Genomic DNA, 17,842 nt, shown 5'->3' on the forward strand with positions numbered 1-17,842 from the left:
AGAAACTGATATTTTATACACAATAGAATAATAGAAATCATATAATCATACATGTTTCTAATTAGAAAATTACAATTTTCGGGAAAAAGTAAGGCCATTTCTAGGCAGCAACACATTTCAAAAAGGTTTGGACAGGGTCGTGCTTAATAATGCACAGTATGTCCTCTTTGTATAACAATAGCCTATGAACTTAGATGAGTGACGAAACCTTTCTCCCATTGAAAACACTACGTCCAGATGAACAGAATCAACCTTTTGGGATTTACTTACCTGGATGATTGAGCATGCATCAGGACAATAGCCTATGAACATCTGAAAAGAGCGATCAGCTGGACTTCTGCGAGAGGAATGTCCCTTTCTTGCCTTATATAAGATTCTAGCTGCTTAATTGCTCTGGGTCTTCTTTGCCAAATGTTTAGAGTTGTAGAAAGGTCTTGTAGGCCAGTTCAGCAACCACATTCTTCTAAAATGAAGCCATGCTGTTGTAATAAAAGTGTGTAGTTTAGCATTGTCTCACTGAAATATGGAAGGGTTTCCCTGAAAAAGACATTATCTGGATGAGACCACTCTAAATGCTCTAAAAGGCATTGACAGTCCAAATCAAGTCTAAGAAATGTCTTTGTCAACACCTTTTCAGGTATACACAATTAGCAATTAAACCCAGGCTACACCCAAAGACTTCTGCATTGCCACTGTCAAGAAAGTTAAGGGTTGATGAGGTGTGTGACTTCTCACAGCAACCAGGTTCTGAAATGAAACCTCCTGGTCAGCCTAGGTGGGGTTAATGGGGTTGTCCCTTTGGTTAGGTTGTTATTATAGGTGAAGATGACTGATAGAAGGCAAAAAGGTGAGCGCAGTGCAAAGCTGTGACTCAGAAATCTGGAAAGTGGAAATTTACTAGAAATTTGGGAACATTTGTATCCTTGAAGCCCACGAGGTACATTCTACAATTGTTAATATGTGATCTATGCATAATGTTATCTTGGATTAACTGCACTATGCAGTTGTTCATCACAGATGTTTTCAGATGTATTTGTATATGTGCAAAAGCTTAGATCAGTCTGCAGTGTTAAATCTTTTCATTGGATTGTCAGATTGTTTTTTTGTTGTTTTTTTTTTGGGTGATGACACGACGTAATAAAATTGATATATTCAGATATGCAACAAGATCCTTGACTTAAAATCGAAAAGTCATTCTGTGCATTTCTCTCTATTAAAGACCTATACTCATGTCCCAATCTATCAAAAAACATAATTGCTGTAAGACCTTCATCATTTCAGCAACTCAGGAAGCTTGGTGGGAAATCAATAAGATCACCAACCACTCATTTAATCCATGTAAACTCATGACAATGTGGATTTCTTAATCAATAAGACCACGTAAAGCAAAGGAATCATTCAAATGTACTGTACTATCTATATGAACTAATACAGAAATATATCACTCAAAAACCCTTCAAAAGTATTTTTCATCTTAATAAAGCATTTAAGAATAAAGTACAATTTATATAAAACAATTTTTCATTCACTTCAATTTACTTTTGACTCCACAAGAACTAATGTTGCTCCACATCGAGACTTTATAAACAAAATATCAGATGAGTTCAAGGTTGTGATTTATTGCGTACACATGTACCCCAACTGTCTATAAGTGTTTACCATCAGGAAACCTTTGGCCAGCTACATCAGAGCAGCATCAGAGCTTCCTCACTAATAACAATAATACAGCTTATAAATTTAACTGTACATTTACAACATGCTTTAGGACAGGGGTGTCAAAGTCCAGGCCTCGAGGGCCGGTGTCCTGCAGGTTTTAGATGTGTCCTTGATCCAACACAGCTGATTTAAATGGCTAAATGACCTCCTCAACATGTCTTGAAGTTCTCCAGAGGCCTAAAAATGAATGAATCATTTGATTCAGGTGTGTTAACCCAGGGTGAGATCTAAAACATGCAGGACACCAGCCCCCAAGGCCTGGAGTTCGACACCCCTGCTCCAGGAGGAAGAATATGAGTACTTCTCCAGTCTCCACTGTGACGTCAGAAACACTGTGAGATATCAGATTCACTGATTCTCTATTCATCGCATATTAAATCGAGGTAATACATTTCTGCAAACTTAAAAGCTGTCAATGACTCATTCTTTCCTCAAGTAGTGGCGAATGGAAAATATAAAGCAACCATCTGCTTCACTGTTGACACAATTCACAGGTCAACAGTATAAGTCAACAATAAAAAATGTTTAATGCACTTCTAGAAATGAATGGAAGTGATGATGATTAATGTTTGATCAGACACGCCAAATCACTCAAAGCTAAACCTGAGATAAGAATTAATTTACATTTAATTCCTTCTTGCTGCCCCAAATATTTTCAGCTTAAGCTTTCAGAAAAAAGTCATTTAAACCAACTCTTAACTAAACAAATATACACTAGAAGTTTAGCAGCACTAATAAATTACTATTTCTTAAAGCAGAACCTGATTTACAAGATAGAAAGCAGTCTGTCAGTCTCCCATTTCTTTATATTTTTGTTTTATTTCTTTATACCATTCAAATTAGCTTGAAAGTCAATATCTGGACCACCTTTATTCTTCAACACAGCCTGAACTCTCTTAGGTAAACATCTTGTAATTTCTTTAGGTAGTCTTCGGGAATATGGACATGTCTTGATGGCCATTCAAAGCTCGTCTTTGGATGTTGGCTGACTTTTGTTCTGTTGTCTGTTAAGATCACATGTTGCTTCAGTGATGTTAAGGTTCGGGGTCTGGGGAGGCCAGTCCATGAGTGATAATACTCCATTGTTTTGTTATCCATGTCTCTTTTGGATTTTGTTTTGTTTGGGGTTTTTTTTACTGCGTAGGCCTTTTGGGATGATTGTCATGCTGAAAAATGAAGCCAGTCAGAGGTGTCCAGATGGTATTGCATGGTGGATCAAAATCTGATGGTACATTTGTGTTCATATTTCCATTATTTCTGACAAGAGGTCCAACACCACTGGCTGAAATGAAGCTCCAAATTATTGCAGCGCTTCCACCATGTTTTACAAATGGCTGCAGACACTCACTCACTCTCCTGACCTCCTCCGTAGATATCGACAATGATTTGAACAGCTCACAGTCATTTCTATTCTGTGCTCCAGTAGATTTTCATAATAATACAGACTGTGATCAGCTGACCTGTTCTGCTGCTGCTCTGCTGCTCTAATTCAATAAGATGTAAGAAAACGTTTCATGAGTTGTCTTGGTTGATTTCCATGTTATACACTGACACTATACTGACCAAACTGTCTTTATACTAGATAATAAATATAAAGTTGAACAAATACATCTAAAGGTTTTTTATTATTTAGAGTGCACAAAAAGGTTTTCAGACACTTATGATATCTCAGGCTTTAAAGAGAAATGTGCTCACATGAATAAAAACGTAAAACAATCATAATCCTCTGCATGCTTGTCAAAATAAATATCTGTATACAATTTACAACACAAGAGTCTTAAAAACGTAAATATATATAAATATTGTCTGATACAAAATATACGAAACAGCTGAATATCAGGAATACTGAGACCTGTAAGCGTCAGCATCATATAGCGTTTACATCTAAAATCTTACACAGTTTGATGAATGAGATCCCTCCAAACATCATTCATTTCTTCATGCTGTTTGTTGTGATATCTGTACGACAATGATACGAGGAGGTACGTCACCCGCCAACAACTACTGCTAAAATATCACTAATTACTGTAAGAAAAAGCTTAACAAGGCAGGCTTCTGAAACAACATCTCATTATCTGATACAACATCAGGTCCTCAATCCTGTACTAAGTAAACTCATCCCAAGCGAGCGCACATCACGTCATGGAGTAGCGTCTTCGTGTAATGTTTCTGTCCCTGAGTGGATTTCAAGACCTGCGGGGCTCAAGTCCATGAGAGAGCTGAGTAAGCATCCTTTGGTTATCGATCACGTTAAGCTGACGAATATAAGTCCAAACGTCAGGGTGGTTCTTGCTTGGCAGTGGTGACTCTGGACCTGATTTAATTGAAAAGATGGGCAGTGTCAGGAAAAAAATGCAAGAAGAATTTGTAAGTTCATCATATAGGAACCTAAAATATTTGTGCTTTTTAATAAAATATTTGTGCTGATTGAGTATATCTAAGCTGTACGGGCAATCAATATAAAGGGATTAATAGGAAACTGCTGGATAAATGATTGAATATAGATGTTAAAGGTTCAGAGATACCAATAATATACTCCAACTAAACTTCAAAAGATCAATATTACAGCTTGCTGTCAGTCAGTCAAAACAGGTACTTTTCTCGACCTATTGTGAGAATATTACTTTATTTTTTATTTTGGAAATAAGAAATTAAAATTATGGGAAGCTAGTCGTTGTCAGAATTTCTCCCAATGTGCTTTCTAGAAGAACGGCCTCTTCTGTTAGTTCTATTCCAGCTTGCAGATTTATTCTAAGATGTATCTAAAAGACATCAAATTAACAGGACATAAAGTCTTTTATTGTTGTTTCTTCATCATACAGTTTTTTGATATTGTGTTTCCAAGATATATTTTGGTTATTTATTTTTATGTTTAATTTTATAAAGTGTCCTTTTGTTGTCTTAAGTGCGACATATGTGAAATTAGTACAAAAAAAAAAAAAAAAGAAAACATTTGAAACTTACTGAATCTCTGGCTTCTACAGTATCTCACTATTTTCACTGTGTTAGCTATCATCCGCTGCAAGACAAAGAGCAATGATCAGCAGCAAATATCGCCAATTAGCTGAGAAGAACAAAAAAAAAAAAAGATTCACAGATGCGCAGCAGAGCCTCACCATTTTCTCAAAATTGACCAAACTGTCGATAAATGTTTTGTTGCCCTCATGAGTAAATGTCATGTCTAGAAAAAAAAGGACCAATTGGAAAGTGTTAAAGCTGTTGAAGCAATTCAGCAGCGAAACAATTGTGGTCTACAGGCCAAAATGATAAACTGTCACCCAATAAATTGGCCTAACCTTTGATCAACAGGGGCATGAAAGGAATGATGGGAGGTTCCAGTTTGGCTACTGTTAGCCGGTACGCCCTGTGGTTCCTGGACGGATCCTGTGGAGACAGTCATGCTGTGGATCAATCACAGTCTGGACACTAACCTCATATTTTACTCTGATCAGGTGGCTCATCTTAAATTTTTTACTTTGGAGCTTACCATCAAGTTTTCAAATTCCACATAAAACTTCTTGAATTTACTGGGAAGTTTCTGCGAACAAAAACACCAGACAAAAGTTTCCTTGCAGTTAAGTAATTAATAGTTTTCCAAAGACGGACAATGCACAAATACACACCTCCCATGTCTGACTCAGTCTGCAAACAGCCGGGTTACTTAGGCCCATAATGATAGCAAAGAAGGCATTCAGATTTCTGTACTCCTTGCAGCTTTAACAGGAAACATGAAATTAGTGTGGCAAATAAACCAAACTACAAACTGAATTAGAACATGAAATCCACATACTGGGCAGCGATCTTGATAAACTTCTTAAGAAGCTGTACTCGCTTGCTCAGCTGAGGACACAAACACATCTCAGTGATCACCCAAAACTGAATTTCATTGAACCTCCTCAGGAACAGGTCCAGGTTCACAGTGGTTTTCTTCACATATTGTCTCCCAAATGTGTGATAGATGAGTTCAAGCTGCAAGATGCAGAAGAAAAACAACTGATTTTCATGTAAAATAAGCAAGTGAAGTAACTGAATATTTCATACCAATAAATAAAAGAAGATATATATTCAGCTCTTCTAATCAGACTCAGTTGCTGTTGAATACCTCATGTACACAGTGGAAAAGTTCCCAGTCATAGGAAGTCATGTGGTAAGCCACGTCCTTAGAGCTCATTAACTCAAAGCTGGCCAGTGATCCTGTAGAGGGACCCTCCTGCTCAGGTAAAGTGGTCTCCAAAGCATGAAAAACACATTACATTTATAAAACAGAGACTGAAAGCTGAACTAAACTAACTGTCATTTCTATCAATTTGATGAAGTGTTTAAAGCCAACTGGTTGGGAGTGTAGATGAGTTCATACACATGACGTGTTGGGTGATATTGATATAGTGTACAGCTGGGGTTGGAGCTGCAGCTGAACTACATGTTAATATGCGAGTTTCTCATGTAAATGTAATTTGTAACACACCAAAGAATCCAACTGGTCCCTCCGACACACAAACAGCCGTCCATTAATGCTGAGTGTGGAGAACACCGACATATCACTGGGCTTAAAGATGGTTTTCTCTGCAAAAGGAAGACCACAACACACAAAGGTTAAAAAAATGAATGGAAAACATCCATTTGTCTACCGTTTTCACTCAGACTGAAAAATAATAACCATTAGATGGCTTGCCAAAAGATTTTAGAATAGGCATGCAGGTGCTCAGTGCCCTATTTAGTTGTTACTTTTTTCTATTTTTAGCATGAGGATCACACCTTATGTGATCCCAAAACATTTCCTCCAATTCTTTTTTAAACATTTGTCCAAATAATGAAAGAATTAATACCATCAGAATTAATTGGCATGTATAAACTTCAGAAATCAAATAGTATTTTCTTTGCAAACATGTTACCATGCTGACATTAGATATTTACTGCTGTGTGTAGTATCAAACAACCAGAATAACCTGTCTTTGTCTGCATATGCTTTTTTTAAAAAATATATATATCCAGGTGATTAAAGCTTTAGTTTTGCTGTAGTGTATTTGATAGAAAACACTGCATACATTTGGACCCTTGACCATCCATATTTATAGACCACAATTTAGAGGTTCAAGCCAAAATTAGTAATTATTAATTTATGGCTGTCTTCTAGTGTGCATTCGTCCTGAATCCCTCTACTCTCCTGTTTTTCCTCTCACCTTCATCTGGTCATAATAAATGGCTGCCCCTCCCTGAGGCTGCATCTGCTAGAGGTCTCTTGCTGTTAAAAGGACGTTTTTCTTTCCCACTGTTGCCAAATGCTTGTTCATAGTAGCGGTCTTCTTTCTAATATTCTAGAGGCTTTACCTTACAGTATAACTATTGTTGCGAATTGGCACTACTAATTTGAATTGAAGTCATGCTTCGAAACTTTTGGAACAGATGGCATGAGCATGAATTCAGGCTGCGGTTTGGGGAAGGCCTCAGACAGAACTGTAAGCATGTTCTTATGAGAGGTGAATGAACTGAAAAAGGGAAGCATGGAAACGAGAACAGCTTGTAGTACCGGCCCTCTCTATATTACAAACAGACAAAGAACTGGAAGGTGTATGTATGAGGTGTGCTCCTGGCCCTGAAATTCAGATAAATTGTGCTTATTTATTTATATATATATAGACACAATATTTCATGAAGTGTTATCCAAATGCATTACCAATAAAAGACTAACATCATATTTGCTAGCTTACTTGGTTAAAACACCTTTAAACACTCTAGCAGCAGCAATAGCCTGCAGACTTGTTCCTACAAACTTAACAGACCTGATCCCATAAACCTGGCTGTCTTTCTTTGAAAGTCATGCCCAGATTTTTCTTGGCAGAAATATTCAAACTCAACCAGCCTGATTGTAGATCATTAGTGCTGCTTTCAGGTCTCACCAGATGCACTGTTGGGTTTAAGTTTACAGATCAGACGCACAATAATCATTCAAATTCATGACTACCAACTTTGTGTATGCAAAAAGGACAAAAAGTGCATACACATTCTTTTCATTAGATTTATGAAGCTGCTCTAACACAAAGACTTCTATAAGTGTCAACCTAAAATTGACCACATGTACCTCTTATTTTTTTTTCTCATCTTCATCCATTTACTAAACAGGGGAAGATGTGCATTTTGCCTAACCAGAGACACGGAGAAAACAAAACAAAAAAGGTGTCTTTGGTGTCAGTACCTAACAAAGAGAAGAAAGGCTACTGAAGAATAAAAAAGTAATGCAGGTTGAGCTGGGAAGTTCATACCAAAGGACTCTGGCAGAGGTAAAAATAAACAGTCAGACTACAAACAAAAAGAAGCACAAAAGCACATCGGTTCACAGAAAAAAAGCAGATCATTATGCAAAGCTCCAGTGATTTTAGCACCAACACTGGCTACAAATATTATTAACATTAATGAAAGGACTGATACAATTACATAGTAAATTTGCAGTGAGGTTTGTGAATAATAAATAGTTCATTTTAATATAGCTAGGTTTGCTAAGAATAGTCTGCTTTCTTTTATGATAAGTCCCGTCATGCTTTTTAAAATCTCCATTTCACATATGGCTTGGCTCACTTTCAAAAAAAGTCTGATTTATTCCAAAATTCATCCTTTATAGATATAATTTTATGCGTGGGGAAGAGAATTTTTTAGCAGGCACAGTTTATAAATGAGACCAAGGGAGCTTTTCTTTGGTATTGTTCTTTTACCAGCCTGAGATCCTGAGTAGCCTGGAAAAAAGTTTACTTGATACCGACCAGTCTCAATGCCCTGCAGGAAAACAACCCCACAGCACTGTTTCTGACTGCAGAGATGGTATTAATGACATGATGCCTAGTTTCATCCACACATTGTTGGGAATTATTTTTTTAAATCCAGCATTTAGGAATAATAGAGGATGTTGCACTCATGGGTACTTTCAATGCAGCATAATTTTCTTGTGTCCTTTGCTTGATCTGTTCCTTGATGACATCTCTATCTCTACCTCATAGTTTTATTTTTTCCTTCTAACACAGTTGTCCTTTTGTATCTTTTCTTTTTTATCAGTGGATCCGACACAGTTGCACAGGCACCGGAGAATAACTTCAAAACCTGCTTTGCTTTTTCATTGCGGATAACTATGTGTACATTTGTGACTATAAAAATAAATATATCGATTTTAGGATCCAGAAAACTTTCTGGATGCTCTTTATGAGCCTTGTGATAATCCACTCCAAATAAGAGCAGCCTCAGCTTTGTTGACTTGCCACTGGTAAGGAAAGTCCAGGTCAAGTTCAGAGGAAGGCAGAGCTGCATTAGTACTTTCTGGCGGACACAAATATCAGTACAATAAAGAGCAGCCACTTGAACCAACAGCTTTCTGCTGAATGTAATGAGGAAAACTGAGCTCAGGTTATTTCTTGGGCCACTTCAAGGCCATTCTTTAGCCCCTACTAAAGCAGCCTATTACCGTCACCAAACTCACCGCAAAAGGTCACACATCACCCAGAAAGAATTAATACATCACCCAGCTTTAGCTCTACCTTTTGTCATCTCCAATCATTTGACAAGTAACTGCCGTTGCTCTCACCTCCTGCCGAACTGAGGCCGACCAGGAGCAGGTCCTCCGCTGACCCCAGCTTGTCAGCCACAGCACCGATAACCTCCCTAACTGAAGCGGCTACAGGGACCCGGATTGTGGTGTAGGTGTGGTCACAGCAGTAGACTTTGAACAGGACTGAAGGAATGAATTAGAACAAAAATAAGACTGTAAACAAGAAGGAATGATGGCATGGTAAAGTAGCAAGGAAGAGAAAAAGGCAAGATGTCACTATAATACACTAAATGGCCTTAAAGAGACCAAAACATTTATCCAAATTAGCACAGCTACCACAGAGATAGAGAGAGAGACACCCACAACCTCTCGCATCCTCATCCTCACAACTAATTTAAAGTCACCAATTAACCTAACAAGCATCTCTTTGGACTGTGGGAGGAAACTGGAGCACCCACACATGCATATTCTGCACAGAAAGGCTCCAGCTGAGCGAGGTGACAGCGCTAATCACTGCACCACTGAACTGCCCCTAAACAAATTATTTAAATCAGTACAAAGAACAAAAACCAAACCAAGAACAACAATTTTCAGTGTGTCTTTTGGAGATTGGAGAGATGACTTGAAGAACAAGCGGTACCAAATCATCATGCTTTAACAGAAAACATCCTTTGAGTTTATGAGTAGCGAACCTCTGTCGCTATTTCAAAATACTGACTATCGCTATCACTGCATGATAAAGAGTTCCAAATAGATAGCTGAATGTGACAGTCAGCAGCCCAGCTATCCATGTTTATGAAACCGGAGAGTGGATGTTCATCCACAACTCACTTTCATCGTTACTCCTGATGGGCTGACGTTTCTGAAGCTTCTCCTCTCCCACACTGAAATGCCGCAGCAGGACTTTGTGCTGTGTGGGAATTTTAGGTTCACAGTTTAGGTTCACAGACGTTTGAAAAAACACAAACTTTAATTTGGAACAGAAAGAGTCGGTCTTATACCTTTTTCTGTGAGGATCTGGCATCTTCAGCACTGAAGAATAAAATAAAAATATTTAAAAAAACAGTTAATGACTCTTTAGTTAAGTTTGATCGTTATCTAAAGAGCCTTTCTCCTTTAAATTCTCAACACTAACCACATACAGCACCTTTCATCCATATCAAAACCTAAAAACAAAAAAACAAAGCTCTGACTTACTTGCGTTTTACAATTCTTTCCAGTTCTGTTAGTTGATCCCTGAGGGCAGGAAAGGCTTTGGCATCATTAGATACTGCCATGAAAAACTCCTGAAAAACACAGCAAGCTCTGAGCAAAACAATGATTCAGAAGAACTAATTAAAACTCATTTTAACATACAATTACAAAGAGTTTTTCTCAAGCACCACACCACATTAAGTTAGCATATCATCAAGAATCATAAGTCCTTTCATTTAATAAGAGTTTATATATATATATGTATATTCTAATGCTCACATCTATAATAAATGCACATTTAAAATTGCAGTTTCAGTGATTTTGATTTTCTGACATGTGTCTGTTTATTTATAGTGAGGAGAGAGTGCAATTAAACTTAGCAGAAGGTGCAAACACCTTGGATAACTGCAAAGGTATGTGTTTACGGTTGTAAATAATTAATATCAACCATGAAACAAAAGAGTGGCTGTCAGCATTATAGCTGTGGATATTCTTGGATTTGAACATCATGCACTCAGACATAAATCTGATTTTCTATCAATTTATCAGTTATGGTTAGTGGTGTGGCGCCTTCGCTTTATTAAAACATTTCAAAATCTTATCATTATCAAGAATCAAAAAATCTAAGAAGATGATTAACAATTAATTGTTTTTAAGTAAAGCAAACTGATTAGGAACACATCTGAAACACTGGAACAAGTCTTGGTCAGAGCTGCAGACTGTTCTGCTGTTGTGACTATTCTGTACCTATATCAGAGGTTAGAACAACCTTCATATATGTTTAGGCTGACCTCCAGAAACAACCCTGAGACATCCTCTTCCTGCAGGTGATCCCCATTTACGGCAGCCCAGTGCATCACCAGCCGGATCACCCTGCGCTTGTTATTAAGCGTGTAGTCCAGCTTCTCCTGTTCAGATCCCTGCGAGGCCTGGGCATGGTAGCTGCACAGCAGTTAAAGATTGAAACAATGTAGCTGCAGCAAACCAGTGAGCTCTATGTTTTCAGGTTCACAGGAATGGTAAAGAACATAAAAAAAAAATTAGGGAACATAATGCTGAAAGGATATTGGGACATCAACACCGGACACAGCTGAGTGTTGGGTATGAAGACACAGTGCATGAGCACAAAGTCATCTAAGGCTGAGTCTGTAACAAAAAAAGAAAGACGCTTATGTCAAACACCTGTGTAGCCAGCGAAAGAGAGCATCAAAGAGTAGCATCGGGCCTTGATCCTCGCGGCCCCGTCTGTGTCACCTCTGCCGACGAATGAAAACCATATGTATCCACGCAAGCGAGAGTAATTAGATCAGCCCTGTGATGTGTGGCTAATTATAGGCAAGAACAAACGGGTCAGTGCAGAACAGTCGGCAGAGGACAAAGGAGAGAAACAGAGCCGGCGAGGGCGGAGGAGAATGTTGCATAGGTGACAACTCTCCACAATAAATGATCATCGTATTGACAGGCCGTGTTAGATGGCACTAATTCGACACATGGGATGTGTCATGGTGAGCAGTACCTGACTCTGTGAATTGAGAATCCAATCGCATCATTTCAAGGAGGTGCTCCAAAATCTTCTCCGGCGTCCCAGACATTACGTTGTATCTGCAGGAAAACAGAATAAAACACACCCTTCACTAATCAAGAAACACTGGCTCTTAATGCTTGATGACACAGCTATGGCCCTCGACTGTTCCTTCAACGTGTGTCTGTGATTGCTTCATTTGATAACAATCCTATTTACAATCAGTGTTCTTGGCCAGCTGAAGATGAAGGGGAGTCTGGGCTAAGTGCCACGAGAAAAGCCGAGGGGAGAAAAAAAAATGAGGGGGCATCTTCTACGTGAAGGAGAATCAACACAATCCAGTCTCGGTTGTTTTCATTACTTGATAACAGCATGGCAAGAGGGAGCTACACAAGCAACGCCATGTCTTCCCCACTCATGGGGGAGAACACAGTCTTGACACTCTTACGTTTGAGGAGTGGAGTTGATTAGAGGGCGACCCTAAACAAGTAATTGTGACTTGCCAGGTCTTCTTTTCCCCCTAGGAGCAAGGCCATCATAACCATTAATATGTCTCTCTAGCAACTGTGCTGCAGTGACAGATGCCTCTATTAAGATAATGCTCGTTGGCTGCAGCTCACAGGATTGCTGTGTGTGTGCTGCCTGCATGTTATCTGCTGGTCACACTGACTGTTAGCGTCCAGCATTTTTCCTATTGTTCACAAATGTAATCACAAGTTCAAAAGTGACCATGAAAGGATCACTCCTGCAGCAACCTGGGATAGTCATGTGATTGGACAAATATATTTTTTTAAAGCTCATACTTATTACTTCAAAGAAAAAGGATGGCTGAAACAATTTTAAATATTTTTAAGTATCAATTTTTCTTTGCTGTTAAATAAAAGCAGCAACTTAATTTATATTGTAACATGAAGACAGTTAAGGATACAAGTTTAACAGACAACTGCCAGAAAGTGCAGCTCTGTACTATACATGCATTAGTGGTGGGCATATTTACTTGTAATGAGAGGAAGAGGATCCCTGGACAGATGTTCGACTGCTGCTGAGGCTCTTCTCTAACACCAGAACGTCCTGACCGTGCTCCTTCAGTCGCACAGTGTTGGCTTCCACATCCTTCATACAAATAAACACAAACACAGTAATGCATTTACTATGGAGACCACTGACCTATGAAAATGTTGTTTCAGTTTATAAAGTCATGTGACCTGATCGACCCAGGTCACCTGCCAGAGGTCACATTTAAACAGTGTTAAACAGTAGTGACGTGTTTGCCAGTACATAAGCAGCTTCGTGAAAATGTTATTCTTTAGAAATGTAAAGTATCAGTTATTATATGATATTTACAATTTTTATACATATTTGGATATTTTACTATAAATATATGCTTTTTAATTAATTTTTTTCTTATTATTATTCTTATTATTCATTCCCTATTTTATTTATTTAATATTCAGAACCATCATTGCACTATTTTGAGCCATGCAATAAGCATGCATAAACTATCTGTAATACTAAATTTCAGTACAATTTTTTAATTGTTTGTTTAAGCATTTTTAATAGCATGTTTAACACACTTAATGTGGTCCAAAGAAGAAAATGCAGACCTAATATGATATTCTGTAAATCAATCATACACGTTTAACAACTTTAATAAAATATGTTAAAAAAAACATGTGATGTCACTCCATCAGTCACTACATGTGTAATTTCAACACATTTAGATCTGCAGACCATCACTACGTAGTTAATCTAGAACAAAAATCTCTGCTTCTATTTTCTATTTCAAGCAGGAAATCTATGACGTGTCAGAGCTCCCAGATGTTAGTTTACATCCACACCTAATTAACCTCAAATCAGTAAAAGAGGTCATTATCAACATATTTCATATTTAGTGGGATGATTGAGCTAGTGGGTGCAAGGGACTGGCATACGATCACAAAAGATGCATTAAATAACTTTTATGGATGCATTACTACATTTTTGCCAACAGAGGGTGTTGGTGCTTTTTCATTGTTAATGAGATGAGTTTAAACAGACACTAACCCTCAAAATCCTGTTAAAGTCCTCCTTGTCGACTCTCAGGAAATGACAGTTGTCCTCTCGCAGGACAATGGAGGCGGCGCGGGGGGCGTCGTTGACAAGCGCCAGCTTCCCAAAGTCGTCTCCTTCATGAAGAGTGCAAACAACACCCTGTCCAGGACGGCATACTGATCAGTTACTGGGTGATGAATCAACGTCCCGGTCAAAGCAGTATAATCAGTTTGATGTCTCTAGAACTAACATGATTTCACAAGAGGAAAATACCTACTTTTCCATAGATGACAACATTGACTGAGCCCTTTAAAATGATGTACCAGGATGTGCCCTCCTCACCCTGATTGAACACTAAGGGAGAGAAGATTTGATTTCATATAGGCTGTCTTTGTTGAATTAATACTGATTGTGTGCTGAGCAAATTCAATCATTAATCAGCATTAACAATGCATCTATTACACATTACTATTTTTATCAGATTACTTACATACTGTTCCTGCCTTTGCATGGGACTCAAAGATCAGCACTCCGGCCAGCTCTCTCTTCACCTGCAGAGGAAGATCAGGAGGATCAACATTAAGAGAAAGCAGCCAAAATAAAAGTAAAGGCATGCTGTATGTGTGCAAAGCTTAATATTCCAGCTATTCAATGCAGCACAGGTGTTTGAAAGATTTCTTTAAAACTGAATGTGAGTGAAACGCACAGCAGTCCCACATCACATATCTTGTTTTTTGGTTTGGCTGAATCCGAGCAGCAAGACAAACGGATGATTTTAGTTGTAGAATAATCCCCTGAAGCTATGCAGTACATACTTAATGCCTTGCTTATCCAGCGTGTATGTCAAAGTGTTCTTGGACAGGATCAGTGAATGAGTGTTTAATACGCAAGTTTTCATCTTTGCATCATTTTTCTTCACTCTCACCACTCAAATGGGACCAAAAGGCCTAATGAGCCAGATATGATGTTTTTCACCAGGAGAAAGATGCAATTTCAATCTGTGCATTAACCCTTGGTAGTACCTACGGCCATTTATCATCCACAGCGTTTTTTAATATTAGGCCATTTTCACTGTGTTGAATAGAATATAGCCAAACCTTCCAACCCTTTTTTTTTTCATTTTTCTTTAGAATTGCCGTCTCCGTTTATTCGATTAGCTTAAGGTGGCTAAGCTAAAAACCGCCATCCACATGAGGTCCTAGAGCCATAAATCGCCCCATTGAAACCCTTTATAAACGCTATTTTTCGCTACTTTTCACTGCACAATTATTACCGTTAATATCTGTGTGATGGCTTAGGTTTCGTTTTCATTCTGGACTCAAGGCCTTAGAATTGTAATTTTTTTATTTGGCCACCGGGTGGCTCCCTTGCTTCACATTTGACCCGGGGCTCGAAATCAGCGAGCCGCCGTAAAACACTACCCGGAAATCAGGATTCGATCGCGGCTTGGAAAACAGGATTCCCCCGCCGATCGTCTGGAGCGATGTCTCAGTCCCAGGGTCACTCAAGCGGGAATTTTTTTTTTTGACTCAACCGGAAATGACGTATTTGTTGTCACGTGGTATCGACGTGTGTGCTGGTGAAAGGCGTCCGACGAAACATGACCGGAGAAATCGTCTGCACGTTACCCGGGAGGAGGCATGGATCCCGGGTTAGACAACGACGAGGGACCGCCTGGAGGACATAATTCGCTTCGGAAAAGAAAATTGTAAGTTGATCGAAATTAATTTTGGTGCTGATCTTTAGTCCATCTAAAGGCCTAATTATAATAACAATTGAATATTACCTCAAATGTTTTTTTTGGAAAATATTCAAGTTTTATGTTTTTTGGGGCAAAAAAGCAGTGCGCTCATGTGACGAAACCGGGATATAAAGGGTTAAAATCCGCGAAATGTAATTAAAACTTGACATGAATATTTCAAGGAGAAGTAGGTCTAAAAGATTGGCTAATTTAAAGTGGAATAAAATATTAATATAAAAATTTTTTATAGCACTTTTTTGGGCGTGGTCGATTGGGACCGATAGTGTGTGCATTTTATGAAATGCGCTCCTGCAAAAAAAATAAAAGGCGATCGAAATGACTGTTGGTATCAATCTTTGGTCCACCCAAAGGCCTAATTAAAAGTACAATAAAATATAACTTTCAAATGTATTTTATGGAAAATATTTCATTTTTTCATTTTTTTTCGCCAAAAACGGCCGTGCGCTCATGTGACAAAACCGGGATATAAAGGGTTAAAATCCGCGAAATGTAATTAAAACTTGACATGAATATTTCAAGGAGAAGTAGGTCTGAAAGATTGGCTAATTTAAAGTGGAATAAAATATTAATGTATAATCTTTTTATAGCACTTTTTATGGCGTGGTCGATTTTTGGCTCTAGGACCTCATAAGGGGTACGTTTTTTAGGTGCTACCAAGGGTTAAGAGAAGGAATAATATGGTCACATAATGCAGGTAAACTGTACTCACAGTGGTGGAGAGGTGTGACAAGGCCTTAATATGAAGCAACTCCTCATAAATGATCTCCAAATCATCTGCTGTCCTTTCAGATGGACTAAAAGACAGAGGATGAAAGAAGTCATGAAACAATCACCCTTTTTATTCCTTTACTGATTTCTGCTTCAGATTCTTACGGTTTCCTCAGGATCATCCTCAGATGGGCATCAGGCCCGATCTGCGAGAGAAGCAGCAAGGTATCCTGTAGCTCCTCTTGGCTCTCCCTTCTTTCGTCTTCAGTGGGGAAACTGGCATCCTCCTGTTCATCGTCCAGAAAGCGGTAAAAAAGGTACTTGTCCTGGAAGCTCAGCTCCTGGTCCACTGCATCACAGAAACACAGCGCAGACAGCGGGCATTCAATTTCAAATCACTGGGTCGCGCGCTGCACACGTGCAGACACACATCACGCAGAGCCTCACCGTGGTTGAGAACACCTTCTTCCAGCAGCACCTGCCACATGCCTACAGCCTGAACGCGAGAGTGGACACATGAGCTCTGCTGCAATTGCCAGTCAACCAGTTCTGTCCCCACACAACACCGCCTAGGAAAGACAAATGCCTATATGAGCTCCTACATGGCTGAGCAGGTACGAAAGATCACTTTGATTTTCTGTTTGTTCTGTGTTTTATGAACTGATTTCCTTTTTCATGATTTTCTGCTGTTATATTTTATTCTCTTGAAGTGCAAACAGGGCTTTGCTATAAAAGAGCTTTTATATTCAGCCGCTGTCTACAGCTTGTACTGATAGATGTGGTAAATAAAATTGAATATTATGTGAATACATTTAATGTCTTCATAACAAACAAAATTATGAAGATTTCTTAAAATAAATATAACTGATGATTGACAACAAACTATAAATGCAACACTAAGACGTGGTGAACCTTTACATTTACACATCAGGCAAACACAGTTCAACATTATCATTTCTTTGAATCCACTAATGATATTTACTCACCTTTTAGCTCTCACCAGATAAATCTACCTGGCTGCCATTTACTCTAAAGCAGTAGAAGCAAAAAGTGTGTTTACTGCCCTTTTTGCACCTGTCAGTCCAAAATAAGCTCCAGAACATGTAGTGGAGCCTATCCTAGCTGTTACTGAGGGGAGAGGCAGGTTGGCAGTCTATCACGGGGCTAACACAGAGAGAAAAACAACTATTCACACTCACTCTCCCACCTATGGGCTATTTAGAATCACCAAAATAACTGTGGGACTGTGGGAGGAAGCTCGAGTACCGGAAGAGAACCGATGGCCACCCACTGACTGGGTTTTCATCTGTGCCCCTCTGGTTACAATGCAGATTAGAGTTTCGAGATTTTACCATGAAGTGTTTTCACACCTGCACAA

General features: G+C 38.7%; 1 protein-coding gene across 4 annotated transcripts in view; it reads right to left on the bottom strand.

Annotated features, from left to right (window-relative positions):
- Positions 1-3,322: 3,322 nt before the first annotated feature.
- Positions 3,323-17,842, bottom strand: part of rapgef4a (Rap guanine nucleotide exchange factor 4a) — a 37,540-nt gene continuing 23,020 nt past the window's right edge. For all 4 annotated transcript variants that reach the window (XM_026145045.2, XM_026145044.2, XM_026145047.2 and 1 more), the window contains 23 exons: positions 16,912-17,033; positions 16,630-16,813; positions 16,466-16,550; positions 14,485-14,545; positions 14,272-14,348; positions 14,007-14,153; positions 12,961-13,076; positions 11,958-12,043; positions 11,509-11,587; positions 11,233-11,383; positions 10,445-10,533; positions 10,249-10,279; positions 10,079-10,157; positions 9,284-9,430; positions 6,182-6,279; positions 5,819-5,944; positions 5,507-5,685; positions 5,340-5,430; positions 5,204-5,254; positions 5,013-5,100; positions 4,833-4,897; positions 4,681-4,735; positions 3,323-4,030 (listed from right to left, as the gene is read on the bottom strand). In XM_026145045.2, the coding sequence (XP_026000830.2) occupies positions 3,903-4,030; positions 4,681-4,735; positions 4,833-4,897; positions 5,013-5,100; positions 5,204-5,254; positions 5,340-5,430; positions 5,507-5,685; positions 5,819-5,944; positions 6,182-6,279; positions 9,284-9,430; positions 10,079-10,157; positions 10,249-10,279; positions 10,445-10,533; positions 11,233-11,383; positions 11,509-11,587; positions 11,958-12,043; positions 12,961-13,076; positions 14,007-14,153; positions 14,272-14,348; positions 14,485-14,545; positions 16,466-16,550; positions 16,630-16,813; positions 16,912-17,033 (2,335 nt within the window). In that variant the 3' untranslated portion in view covers positions 3,323-3,902. The remainder of the gene's footprint in view (positions 4,031-4,680; positions 4,736-4,832; positions 4,898-5,012; positions 5,101-5,203; positions 5,255-5,339; positions 5,431-5,506; positions 5,686-5,818; positions 5,945-6,181; positions 6,280-9,283; positions 9,431-10,078; positions 10,158-10,248; positions 10,280-10,444; positions 10,534-11,232; positions 11,384-11,508; positions 11,588-11,957; positions 12,044-12,960; positions 13,077-14,006; positions 14,154-14,271; positions 14,349-14,484; positions 14,546-16,465; positions 16,551-16,629; positions 16,814-16,911; positions 17,034-17,842) is intronic.

This window comes from Astatotilapia calliptera, chromosome 16, assembly GCF_964374335.1.
Source record: "Astatotilapia calliptera chromosome 16, fAstCal68.1, whole genome shotgun sequence".
Lineage (NCBI taxonomy): Eukaryota > Metazoa > Chordata > Actinopteri > Cichliformes > Cichlidae > Astatotilapia > Astatotilapia calliptera.